Source organism: Centruroides sculpturatus, unplaced genomic scaffold, assembly GCF_000671375.1.
Source record: "Centruroides sculpturatus isolate CEXI.00-Female unplaced genomic scaffold, Cexi_2.0 scaffold671, whole genome shotgun sequence".
Lineage (NCBI taxonomy): Eukaryota > Metazoa > Arthropoda > Arachnida > Scorpiones > Buthidae > Centruroides > Centruroides sculpturatus.
The window spans coordinates 334,330-348,997 of NW_019384884.1; the positions used below are offsets into that span (position 1 = coordinate 334,330).

Sequence of the window (14,668 nt, forward strand, 5' to 3'; positions counted from 1 at the left end):
GAATTTTGAAACGTCATTTTATTCAACATTTTGTCTAGTTTTTGGCTGTGGCTGTCTTTATTATTTGTTCTAACGTCGAAGGTAGAGACGAACTTCTTCACGTTGGAAGACATTTCCATTTGAACTCTGCTGTATTTCTTGGATTTCTTATCCTGATTTTTTGGAAGGGTGTCGAAGATGGTTTGTTTTGAAGTCTTTTTCAGTAGTTTTCTCATAATTCGGTGGTTAATGATGAGATTGTTTATTTCATCTTGATTCTCGAAACGAATGGAAGCATGTCCATCTTTCCATTCGATCGCTGGGTATTTGTTGTCGTGTCCGGTTTGAGAAATTCCTCTGGCGTTTGCTGACACTTCGAGGAATACCAAAATAAATGTAAAAATCATTAACATCGCATTTTCAGCAATCGTTGCAGAAAACATTACGTAAAAGCTCTTCGAAAATCGCATTAATTAACAATAAAACTGTTAATAATTCTGAAAACTGAATTCTTGAAACAACAATACAATTCCAAATTTCATAATTTTGCGAATTATGGAACATAAAATACAAGAAACATACACAGGCCCTCCTCGACTTACGAACACCATTGGTTCCTGGGGTTTTGTTGAAAATCAAGGAGTGCCTACCCTGGATAATATACAATCGTTCATAGGGACTGTCCATAAATGACGTCCACACTGGATGGGATGGAGGTGGTTTTTTTTAAAACTCTCTGTCCTGTGGGCACTAAGAGGATATCTTTTAGCAAGCTTATTATGGGTTCGGCCAGGTCCACAATGGGGCGGTCGGGTGGCGAGGGACGGGGCCCGACATATCCGGTCACACCACCCCCGAAAATTTCCTGGAGATTTTTCGACGCAGTACGGATTCGATTCCGGATCCCCCAGAGCAGTTGGTTGTTACCTTGACCGCTCGGCCATCCGCCCCGATGGAGGTAAGTTAAGTGGCACGAAAATCGGATAAGGGGGGGAGTTGTGATTCAGTGGACGTCCGTATATTTCATTAAAAATTTATACAGTTTATACATTTTATTATATTTATTTCAAAATTTTTTGTGTTTCGTTTCTACTTACGGTATCTATCTATCATTCATAAAGTGATAAAGATTTAAGGAAGATCTAGTTTTGTTGGACGTCCGAAGAAGGGAGGGAAACTTGGAAAAACTGGGACAAGACGTGGAGGGAGAGTAAAAATTCAATAAAAATGCGAAGTAATTTATAGACAGTCCCATATGAATATTTTCAAACCGATCAATAAATCTATAAACAGAGCAAGTTTGGTGTACATTTGTTTTATAGAAGCATCACGATGAGGCTGATTATCTGATGTGGTGGTTCAAGCATTTCAGCTTCTTTTTGCTGCCGCAGCATAGGCACTTTTTGCCTTAGACTGTCATGGCAGCGCGTAGTTTCTTTGACTTCAGATGGTGGCACTAGTTTCTACATTAACTTTTATTCAATTCGGGGTCTAGTAATTATATCGTTGAATAAAGCCATCATTTTAATTAATCATTTATAAAACATTAAAATATTTTTTTTTATTTTATCTTAAAAACTTTTTCACGTTTACAAAAATTAATTATTTAAAAAAACCGTGCATTAATATCAAATAAGGAAAAAAATTAATGCATAAAAGTAACTTTTTTAAATAAGCATAAATTTATTTATAATTTAATACATATTCTACAATATTTTAAATAATTTTTTTAAAAATATTTAAATAATTTTCATGTTATATGGAATATAATTTCTCATAAATTTTTATTACTTTTTAAATGATACGCGCAGGCGCGAAATTACGAAAAGTAATAGAAGACATAAGAAGTTTATACTGTGTATATANGAATTCAAGGTCTTTCCATAGCTGTTTTTTTTTTTTTAAAATTCACTGAATATAAACATATGAATATTCACAACATTCTTCATTGGAGATTCTTGGCAAATAAAATCGCTTCCTTTCAAAGGTAAGTCCATTTAATATGTCACGTGTTGTTTCCATTATTCTTGTTTATCGCGTGCTTTTATCTTTTAGAATCGATATTTAAAATATTTCCCGTATATATAATGCCATACAAAGATAAAAACATGTCTTTAATAGCAGAAAGAATGTGTAGAATTATTCACATGTGAAATTCTCATATCTACAGTATATTCTAGTAGGAACTCCATAGGAAGATATCTAAACATGAATTCTAGATATTCTCATCTAGAATTCATATCTTCCAAGTCAGAATATGTAATCTATGTAGAATGTAGATATGAATTAATCAATGCATCTTTTCATAGTGGTGGAAATTTCAAGAATGCTAATGCTTTTGACCCAGTTAACGGATCATCTTCAAGCATGGAGAGTTGATTCCACTTTTAACTGTCTATTCCTGAAGATGCCCCATTAACCCAATGAAAATTATTAGCATGTTTAAATTTTGCCAACTGTGAAAAGCTGCATTGATTAATTCATATGTACATTCTATATAGATTAGATATTCTGACTTGAAAATGTAAAACTAGATATGAATTCTAAATGAGAATGCTACGTTGTTTGTTGATAAATCAGAATTTCTGGAATCCATATTTCTAGATATTCTCATGCAGATTCGTATTCAAATTTCGGTTAAATCTGAATTTAAATAAAAATTTTTCACATGCAGATATTCGCATGCATTCTAGAAATTTAATTTGTCATAATGAGAGATGAGAATATCTAGAATTTGTGTTTAATATACAAAATCAATGTATTAAAAACTTAATTTTTAAAATGATAAATTATAAATGAATAGTTTCTAATTACTAATTTTTGAGTTATATTTGTTATTTTTTTTTGTAAAATTTGAGAGATTTTGACTCGATTTTAATAAAATCCATTCCAAAATTTAACTTTTAAAAATATATTTAAATTTATTTTTAAAGATATATTTTAGTACAAAAATAATTTGGATTTAATATTAATAATTGAAAATTTATGTAATCTTAATTTCAGAGTCAGTTATTAATTCTAATGACAATACTGTATTCTTAAAAATTTTGATAATTTGGGTTTAATTGATGATTATTTAGGTCATTAAAAATTTTTTTAAGGATATTTTTAAATTCAATTTGTATTTTATAGATCAATAATCTAACACAGTGGTTCCCAACTGGTGTGTTATGAAAATTAGATGAATAGTAAAAATTAAAAACAAATTTTAATATTTGGAAAAGTATAACAAAGTGTATTTCTGCTGTTTTCAACTATATTCAGAACTTGGTATTCATAAACTATCATAGAAAAAGCATGATTGACCTGTTGACTGGTTTAGTGATATTTAATAAAAAGATGTGCTGCAACTTTTGTGTGATTGTTTAAGTGTGCCATTGGTCCAAAAAGGTTGGGAACCACTGACCTAATGTTACTAAGTTGTAGACATTAAGTTATTTTACCACACAAATTAATCTCTCTTATAAAATATTAATATTAAATTCTTCATCTTGGAATGAATTGCTTGATATTACTTGATATTAACTTACAGACATATTAATTATATTTTATTTTAGCATCATGTAATTATATGAACTTAATCAGTAAATTTTATCAAAATGTTAGATTTTATCAGGACAAATTGCTTACTTTTATCAGCTCTAATAACTTAAGTACTGTAAACAAAGAGACTGACATGAATGCAACATACATCAGTTAAGTTTTTGTAAAAAAAATCAAGCACTTGGTTTCATTAAACCACAGTTATGAAGTTAATATTAAATTTAGATATGAAAATTTAAACTACATAATGTAATATTTACATTTTAATTTAATAATAAAAAAGTTAAACATTAATTTATCAAAGATTATGAATTTTATTATATAACTCTGTGATATTGATGAGAATTATAAGTAAGAAGAATTGTGAATATTACTTCAATATTTTGAATAAAAAAATGCTGAAACTTTGAATTATTTTGTATTGTGGATTTATTGATTTTCTAATAATTAATGAATTATAAATGGTTGTATGCTTTTGTTTTGAAAAAATCTAATGATATTAATATCAAGTGTTACAGTATATTTAAGTACCATTATTTTATCTAGAACAAGAATTGTTTACTTTTTTCAATTTATTATTTAAAATAGTCTTTTATTCTCACAGAAATGTTCTATCTGTTTCTTATACTTTTCTTTTGTTCTAAATTTGTGTAAAATACCATTCTTATTTTTTTTTTCCTGTTTAGATAGTCTAAACTTATCTCATGTTATTTTAGATAATGAAACTGAATTCAAGGTCTTTCCATAGCTGTTTTTTTTTTTTTTTTAATTACTCATAATGGGCTTTGGGGTGACAAATGACTTTTGAATAAAAAAGATCAAAGTTCTTTTAATGCTTGACTTATTATTAAAATGACATTCTATTTCTTAGGTATATTATTAAAATTTGTGCATACAGGTATATTATTTATTTCTATATCTGAGCTATTCTAGATCTGTAGTATATTTTAAAAGTTTTCACTTTTGGAAAAAAATTTAAAGAATTTAATTTAATATTCAAAAGTACATTTTTCACATTTGTTAATGGAAAATTATTTTGTCTGTTGTAGCCATTTAGAATGTAGAATGAAGTATCTAATATTATTTGTATTAAAATCAAGATTCCTTTTGAAATATAGAATTGATTTATAATAATTCTAGAAACATTTTAAATTTAATTATAAAATTTTATTAGTGAATCTTTCCCATTTTTATTAATATTGGAATACAATATTTATTTGTAATTATTGTTTTTTTCTTTGGACATGACTGAACATTGAATTAATATTATGCATGTTTATGCTAGGATATAATCAGTAGTACAGAAATGTCTTCTTTAACTTTTAAAATAACACACTTCTTGTTTTATTTTTATCAGAATATAAATGTAATTTTATATAAACAATCCTTAACATTTTGAAAAATTTATACTTATTTTCTGTTAAAATGAAATATATCCACTTTTTAGCACTGGTGAAAATAATTTTTTCATATGTTTAATAGACAATATAACCTTGCAGACAAACATAAAGTCTGAAAATATTTGAAATTATATAAAATAAATTTTTCTGATAAAAAGAAAAAAAAATAGTCAGTTGGACCGATGGCTGAGGAAATTCAGGTATTAGCCATTCTGTAGAGCCTAGAATCAAATCTGAGCGAGTGAAAAACTCCAGGAATTTTTCAGGAGCACAATATGTTTTGGACATACTCCTAGAAAATTTCCTGAAGTTTTTTAGTTACTCTGATTTGATTCTGGGCCCTCCAGAGTGGCTGACACCTGAATAGCATTGCAAAATAACTATAATAATAGTCATTATTATTGTTATTTTTCTGATTTAAAAAAAAAAAAAAAACAGTCTGCCTCAGCCAAGCTTCCCTCATTGTGGACCTAACCAAATCCGTGATATGAGAATGATTAAAACGTCCTCTTAGTTTTCAGAGGGCAGAGTCAAAAAGTGAAGGGGGAAATAGTTATTAATTATTAATTATAGTCAGGATATTCAAGGAATTCATAGTCAAGATAGTCATAATTACTGATTGAAATAACTTCTAAATATTTATTTATCTTTATAAATTTTTAATTAGTAATATATTAGTAAAATTTTAATAATTTTAAATATTGGAGGATATGAAGTAATATTGCATATGCAGTGTAATAGCCATGTGTCCTGTCATGAAAGTAAAAGGCATGCCCAATGAAGGGATAAATTAAGCACAAAATAATTAAATGATGTAACAATGTTTTATGTTTATTAATAGATATTTTTTCTGTTTAACCACTGTTCATATAACCTTATATGCATATCTTTTTATTAAAATTGTAAAACTTTCCCTTAAATTTATTTTTCAGTTTTGGAATGTTGTTTGTTTCATGTTGAAATTAAATGAAAGTTTTAAAGATAAAGTTAGACAGCACAGTGATAAAAAATGCATACAACTGCAAAGAATTTTATGGCTCACTAATATCATTACTATTAATGTTTATAGTTTCAAAAATATTTAAAATATTTAAATATTTTAAATATTTATAGTTATACTTAATTATGGCATTAAATATATTTATATAAATTTATACAATAAATTTTCTTTTTATATGATTATTCATAAAATAATCATTATTATTATATATTGTATTAGTGCATTAGGTAATTTTTTGGCTTATAACTTTGTATTTATTTAAATTTTGATTCTTTTTTATATAATTATAATATATTCAGAAAAATATAGCTTACATTGAAAGAACATAATGAGCATGTAAAAACATGCACATTATGAACATTTGTGCGTGCATATGTGCAAGCACCCAGATATATGCACAATAAATTTGTAAAACAGACAAATTTATGTACTAGTTACCCAAATTATATATATTTACCAAAATATGTTTTAAGAATGTATTCTTAATGAGTTATTATTTATGATTTAGTTGTTTTGTGGAAATCATTAATAATAACAATTGTTCCAAAGCAGTTTAACAGTTCTTAAAATAATCTTACAATATATTTTAGTTACACAGAGCTGCTAGCTCAAAAGTAGTATAATTTTCTACCTTATAGATTCAGCCTTAAAAAATATATACTGTATATATTTTAAAGTTGAATCTGTAAAATAATTTAAATAAAAATGTAAAGATATCTACAGGATATATCAGGAGGAAGGGTAATGATTCCTTATAAGAGGAATAAAAAAAGTTCATCAGGGCCTGTTTTCAGGAATGAATGGTTTCTGAGAATAATGCACAAATGTCAATTGATGTACCTTGATTCTTTTTCATAGATACTGCTTGCCTGCTCTGCAGAGCAGGCAGTATCTATGAAATAAGCATAAGATTGCTTGAGAATAAATTGCACAGGAACACACAATGAAAATAGATTTTGGTATATATAAACATATTGTATTAATACATTGCTGTAATTAACCAAAGGATTGCTGTAATTAACCAGACTATTAATTGTAGCAAAAAATAGCCTGATTAATTATGGTAATCATTTGGTTTAGAAGATAGCTTTTGCTTTATTACTGAGGATATGCATTTCAGACTATATGTCCCTCATCAGTTCTCTTTATTTTACATAAATCTGGTTATAAAAACATTACAAAATTTAAGTTATAGTTATAAATATAGATAGTTATAATGAACACAGTATTACTTGGATGGCAGAAGTTGTGTGTTTTGGTTATAGTAGTGACAACTTGTTTGTAATATACTATAAAATATCTAAGTAAATTGTGAATAAAGTAAACAGTAAAGAGTTTTAAATAACTACACTTTACCAACCTTTAATATGCAGTCTATAAATTTAATCTAATGTTTTCAGTCAGTTAATTGACCATCAGGATTGAACAATTTTTAGATTTATGATGACCAAAAATTGATTATAGAACATTTTTAACTTTAACTTGTATTAGGTAACCAAAAAAGTTCTGTCGTTTTTTGTGAAACTACAAAGTTTAAAGAATGTTACACGCAATACACAATAGATGACACTAAAATTCCAGCAATATGTTAATCAAGATTTAATGCTGACTCACCTTATATAAAGAGAAGTGGAAAGGTTATCTCTTAATATTATAAAAATTGACTTGAAGATGAGTACTCCAAACTCTGTAATTCGTGCTTGTATGTTGTATGAGTTTAAACTTGGAACAAGTGCTGTGCAAATGGCTCAAAAAATATGCCAGGCTTTTGGACAAGGTTCTGTTAGCACTCACACCACCCAAAGATGGTTTACAAAATTTTCTTCCGGCAATGAGTCGCTTAAAGATGCGCCATGAGAATGATGTTGAATTACAGGCTGCAATCGAAGAATATTCTGCTCAAACTTGTCAGATGTTAGCACAAAGGTTCTCCGTAAGTGATGAAACTGTCCGTTTACATTTGCATTGTCTTGGGAAAGTTTACAAGCTCAGTAAATGGATACTTCATCAATTGGCACCTGCCAATATTGTGCATATGGTGGACTGCAAATGGAATTGTTCACTATGAACTTATACCATCTGGCCAGACTATTACTGCTAATGTCTACAGTGACCAACTGCATTGAGTTCACCAATCACTTTTGAAAAAACCACCAGCTTTAGTGAACCATAAAGGCGTTCTTTTCCTACACAATAATGCTATAGACATCATGTTGCGCGTGTGACCTCTGACACAATTCAGACCCTTGGATGGGAACCTCTTTTGCACCCTCCTTATTTCCCTGACATTAGCCCTTCTGACTATCACCTATTTTTAAGCCTAGATAATCATCTGCGAAATTGACAGTTTAGAAATAGAGAGGTTATAGAAACGGAATTAGGGAAGTTTTTCAACTCTAAAAATTGTGACTTTTATAAAAATGGAATTTATAAGCTTGTTTCCCGTTGGGAACAGGTTATTGAATGTGAGGGTGGTTATTTTGATGAATAAATTGTGTTATTTCCTATACATTTTTATGTTTGTTTTCTTTCAACAAAAAACGACAGAACTTTTTTGGTTACCTGATAGTTAACTTTGAAAGTTCGAGAAGAGTTTTAAATAAAAATATTAATAAAAGGAATACCTGTGTATTAGAAAAGGAAAGTATGAAAGTATACTAAAACAATAAAAAATAAAAAAAGTGGATATAAGGAAACTTGTATATTCTAAAAAGAAATAAAATCTGTTTTATTGTAGAATATAAATATACATTTTGTTGATTGCAAGAATAGAATTTTTGTATGGTTAATCATTGATTTTCTTTTTACATTTTGTTTGAATTCTTGTTTTAAAGCATCATGCTTTATGTCTAAATATTTATATTTAATGCTATGAAGTAATAAAACTCATCTGAATTCCTGATATATTTCTATCCACTTTGTTTTAGCTTAATACAGTAAATCATACCAAATATTTTATTCTTGAATAAAAATTTTAAAAAAGTTAATTTTAGTTTTTACATTTATCACTAGTTAGTATCATATTACTTTATTATTATATTACTTTAGTTAGTGTTTATTATTATATTTTATTTTCCTTATATTAAAAAATAAGATATAATCATTTTGCAACAGTAAATTCGTCAAATTTATTTTTTACTCTTTTAAAGTTTAAAATGCTGTATAAATTTATTTGTAGAATAACCTGCATTTTAATGAGGAGGAGGAAAAAGTCAGTGGAATACAATATTCTGCTTCTTTCAAAGTATTAAACAGTTTACGATTTGTATTTTATATCATTTACCGTATGTAAGATTTCAGAGTGTACAGTACTTATGTTTCCGTTCACTTTGAAACAATTTTAATCTGTTGTTATAAGACGCCATTTCGACTATAAACTTTTATGAAGAACAAATAAGGCTATAAAAAGTGACAGTTTCCGGAACGAATTTTATCTTATAAGAATCAATTTCATTTCTGTGAGGCCTAACAATTATAAGAAATTAAAAACTTTTTATAGTTCGAAAACCCTGAAATCCGGGTATTTATCTAACTTTTAGAATACCTTTTGCGGAAAAATAATCAATAAATGGAAAATTTTTATATTAGCATATTTTTTTAAAACCCTTTCCACCGTGTGGGCACGTAGAGGACCTTTTTCCACACTCACGAACCCATCTGGTCGAATCCATCGTGCACTCGATCAGCCTCACAACAGAGGCGAGGGTCGGATCCGATATATCCAAGATAGACCACCCAATCGAAAAGTTTCTGGAGTTTTTTCAACCTGTTCATCCCTGATTCCCCAGAATGGTAGGCTGACATTTTAACTTTTTCGGTCACCCAGCCGTCAGAGAATTATTATTATTATAATTATCAAAAACGTCTTTTAATCGTAACTTAAACACTAAACGATTTTGCTGCCAAACATGATTGGTTGGTTGGCTGATTTTGACGTCACAAAACTTGATGCCTGACAAAGAAATCGGCTAACATTGGTTTTTCGGAAGGTGGAAAACTACAACTTGTTGCCACCAACAATCAATCACTGAACGTCTCGGATGATACTCGCGCCAATTTATAAGCAGCGAGTAGCGACATCCGTCATCACCTGACTGACTGCTGGAGGAAAATGTGCCTTGTGTCCAGGGACGGATCTACATAGGGACTAATAGGGCTTAAGCCCTAGGCCCCCAAGAGTCAAGTGCCCACAAAAATTGAATTATTACATTAATTTTTAATACTTTTTCATTAACAACTTATCGTACAGTAAAAAATAGTTAATGCTATGGATAAATGGCATGATGGTATATTTATTTTAATTCATTTTGTTTTATTATAAATATTGTTTGTTTATTCGTTTTTGTTAATAGTATTTATGTTTTTTTTTATATAAGATATAAAGTTTGTCATTCCACACTATTTTATAAATAAATATATTTCAACTCTGATTTTGATATTATTAAAAATGAATTTTAAACCCCAATTTAAAGATTCTTAATCTAACAAAAAAATGGTTCCCCATTGGACTTCAATAAGCCCCAGGCCCCGAAAAACCTAGATCCGCAAGTGTTATCTCTCTCCATATTGTCGAGCAACAAATCCGTCCACCAGTAAAAATGTATAGTCGTCCCGCCTAACTAACGTAATTTTAATTATATCATTCGTTAAATGACAGAGTACCTATAAAATGCTGTATCATTATATACTATCAATTGTTTATAAGCATGTAAATTCATTCAAGATAATTATAACTTTGTAATCATGCCCTGACTAACAGTGTAAACTACCATATTTACAGTATGCCTGAGTCAGACGTTTTTGTGAATAACGAAGAATTAAAAATGAATCTTTTGAATTTAATTACAGCAATGTTTAGAGAGAAAATTTAGAATTACCATATTGTCAAAGTTTTGACATTTGTAAATAATACGCATATACCATTCTTCGTATTATGTGTTATAAAATATACTGAATATATTGAATATGTCGTCATAAAATTTTTTCTTAGAGAAAATGCCATACCTGTAAAGAATAAACTATTTGCTACTCGTACTGCATGTCCTTAAAAATTAAAAATTTTCACATGACATTAAAAAAATATTTTTATAAACTATATTCTAGTTTTATAATGTTTTTAAAATTTTTTAACACCATCCTATGGATGCTGGACGCTGAAGAGACCCTTTTTTCATGCTCGTTGGGTGAGGGACAGGTGATTTGACAGATAAATCAAAGCGGAATTTAAAGCGCTATATCACGAATTGTAATGCATGTAGAATATGAATATCAGTACTTGCAAACATCACTACTCGTATTAACTTCACAGTGACAATTAAAAATGCAACTTTTTAGCAAAATGCAAGAAACTTTTTGAACATAACACATTACTTTGTTGATTAGATTACTAATTAATTAATTTAAGCAAGAACAATGTTCATAAAGCGTTTTCTGCTGTAAGTTCAATATCTTGTGCTAGTTCACCAGGCTTTACACTTATTCGGTTTTCAACTATGATATCTAGTTTATCGTCCATAGTTTTCGAATTTAGTACCATTAATTTGCACTCATTTTTGTGAGTACGGTTCAGTTCTCTTCCAAGAGCTGGCATGCCCTGGGGGCAAGTCATAGCAGGGCAGGCAGTGTATTTTCTTATAGGAGAGAAAGGATACATTATTATCTAGACAGAAATACAAATCTCAGAATCATGTAGAAAGTTTTAAGTTTATAGCTTTGACGCACTCTTAACATAGCGTCTGGACAGTTGCCCATCTCTCCGTCACTACAGATAATCTATTAAAAATTCGTGGGTTTTGATCCATAACCGAACCTGGGTCTCCCAGAATGGCGCACATATATGTTTACAGCCTTGAACATCTGGCCGTCAACATTTTATATTTTAGAGCATAAGGACTATGTAGAAAATATCTTAACAGTTATTTAGTTTCTGCAAAACAAGGTAATACATGATGCATCACTCACTTAACATAAACGAAAGAAGCTCTTCTACTTTATGCCTTCGTATTATCACACGAAATTTGTATTACCTGTCATAGTTCATATAATTTTAATTGTTTAATATAATTAAGTGCATCATATAGGCTCCAATCTACTCATAATTTTGATGATAACTTTTGTTTTGGTTCGAATATATATGATAATTGGACAATCCAGTAACTGAATTTTAAAATTTTTTATCCGATTTTTATTCGTAAAAAATCAAAATGGACTTTGTACGATACACTTGCAACAAGGACGAAAATACGTTGTAGGACTTGTAGCAACCATAACGGCTGACATGTACTGTACTTGCTGCCTAATTGCTCAGGCGGAACTAAGGTTGGTTTTTTTTTACAAATTTTATACTTAGTTTTAAATTTACTCTATGATGTGTGTTAAAATATTTGAAATATAAGTTTGTAATGGAAATTAGTTTTATAAAAGATCTTATACCTTATGGTATTTTCAAAAATTCGACATCTGACAATGATGCCGATTTATTTATTTTTTGCAATTTAATTCAATACCTTTGAATTCATTATTTTGCATTTATTTATATGAATCTTCTCAAGATATATCATTTTGGTCCAGTGAAAAGAGTTTTAGTCTCTTTATGATGGAGATAATACATTTTTTAAAACCTCTCAATGGAAATAGACTAGCAGACTGATTAGCACAAGGTACAGGACACTCTGTAGATAGACTATATGGCCTGATCCACTATGGGATCTATATAGCACGAGCGAAGAATGTCCGCATCTGTACTGTACTTCTCATGATAAATTTGAAGGTTTGAACCGGGTTAGAATCAGAATCTCCACAATGGTAGATTAACAGCTTATTGTATGGCTGTCTTCCCAGAATATACACAAATTTTGGTTAGATATTGAATGGATATTTAAGGTTTTGTTTTTAGTATAAGTAGCCAATTCATTTATTTTATAGGAAGGATAATACATAGGTAATCTTACCTATAATAAATTGTACTTTTATCTTTCCGAATATAAATATAAACATTCTTTTGAGTAATATCTTAGTTTAAAAAAAATTAATTTATGAATAAATTTTATTTTAATTCATAAATTATATCGAATTTTTGTTGCCATAAAACAGAAGAAAAGGGTAAATTGAATTGGATTGATTGGCTAAGGCAACGCATTACATAGGCAATTTACCAAGGTAGATGACTTTCAGGAGGATTTCCTATGAGAAACTGTATTTAGGTGTTAGATATCGTTGAAAACCTGAAAAATTCCACTTGACCAGTCCATTAGTCAGAAAGAACCATGATCAACTAACTATCAGTCAGTGGCTTACCGTAGTAGGGGCGGCAAAATTTCACAATAAATAATAATAATATCTTGTAAAAATTTGAAAGATCCTAATCTATACTTGCATCGCGCCTACGATAGTGCTATCGTCCGGATAGTCCGGGAATCGGCTCGTCGTCCGGGTGAAGTAGGGTAATTTTTTCATCCGAGGAAATCCTGCGAAACCTGTTGACCTTTTTTTTGCTTGTACGATTCATTCGCGTTCATATACACCACTAATATCCAATAGAACTATTTTAAACAGGTCGCTGCACTACCACCGAATTTTTCATTGCTTGTTCTGTGACGAAACTGAATTTTGGTCTTTTAAATTGAAATACCTAAATAAGGGGAGGGCCGAAATTTTCCTCCGCCCCGGGCGGCTGACACCCACACCACTGCTATCAGTGTTCAGTGCTTTTAGTCAATCGGCCACTTGCGGGAAGAAAATAACTGTACAAAATCAGTTTTACAAAATAAATGTTAGATTATTAGATAAAAAATAGAATATTAGAAATAAATTTTAGATTTTTTGTTTATTTTATTTCTTGTATTATTTGCAATTGAATATTATATGAAAATATCCAGTTGCATGTATCCGATCTAATGAGAATAGAATAAACAGGAAAAACATATACTATAACGTTTAAAATTTTTCTGTACTTTCCTGTCTATTCTTTTCTCATTTCTATACCTAGCTAATTGCTTCTAATAAATTGTTATTTATTTAGTATTATTGAATAAAGTGACTACAATCTACAAAATGTAAATTTATACAATAGATAATTGAAAAGAAACTGAGCTTTTTATTAATGCTAATCCGTTATATCATAACTAAGTAATATTGTGTTATCATCTTAGAGATTTGATTAAATTATTAACGATGAAATACAGGATGGGCAAAAAGTTTGTAAAAATTTTACATTCATAAAAAAAAAGTAAAAATTATGGAATGAAATGCAGTTTATGTGGTAAGTGTATTGTTGGCACTGGGAGTTTTTGTTGACGGGAAAAAATTAGTCCCAAACATCACCGATAGGCGGCGTCGACATACAAAACAGTAATGAAAATGTCTTTGTGTGTTTATTAGACAAGTATTCGACATGGTCTCCACTAGGGTTTCTCAAACGGGATCCCGGTTGTTTTTTTAACCCGGGAAATTTTTCTTATCCCGGGAAATCCCGCAAATTTCTTAAAAATTCACTTTTTTTCTTATTTTGTGTTAAGGTTGAGGAATTTTGCAAATAGGAAGCATAATTATCTCATTCACTGTCAGAATACATTTGTATTTATTAATTTTAAACCTACCTATTAGTTTTTTTTTAATTTTTGCTCGTTATAGCATGTCACAAATGGTCAATAATCAATATATAGCTTATTTGTGGCAGGACTATAAAAATTCTTTACTTGTCGGAACCTGTAATATCTGGAATAATTGTGCTTACGCTGTCTTGAGT

The 14,668-nt window shown here is 29.3% G+C and overlaps 1 protein-coding gene across 3 annotated transcripts in view; it reads left to right on the forward strand.

Moving 5' to 3' along the window:
- Positions 1–1,887: 1,887 nt before the first annotated feature.
- The window catches only part of LOC111631089 (choline/ethanolamine kinase-like), a 113,672-nt gene continuing 100,891 nt past the window's right edge, over positions 1,888–14,668 (forward strand). For all 3 annotated transcript variants that reach the window (XM_023375280.1, XM_023375279.1, XM_023375281.1), the window contains exon 1: positions 1,888–1,966. In XM_023375280.1, the coding sequence (XP_023231048.1) occupies positions 1,905–1,966 (62 nt within the window). In that variant the 5' untranslated portion in view covers positions 1,888–1,904. The remainder of the gene's footprint in view (positions 1,967–14,668) is intronic.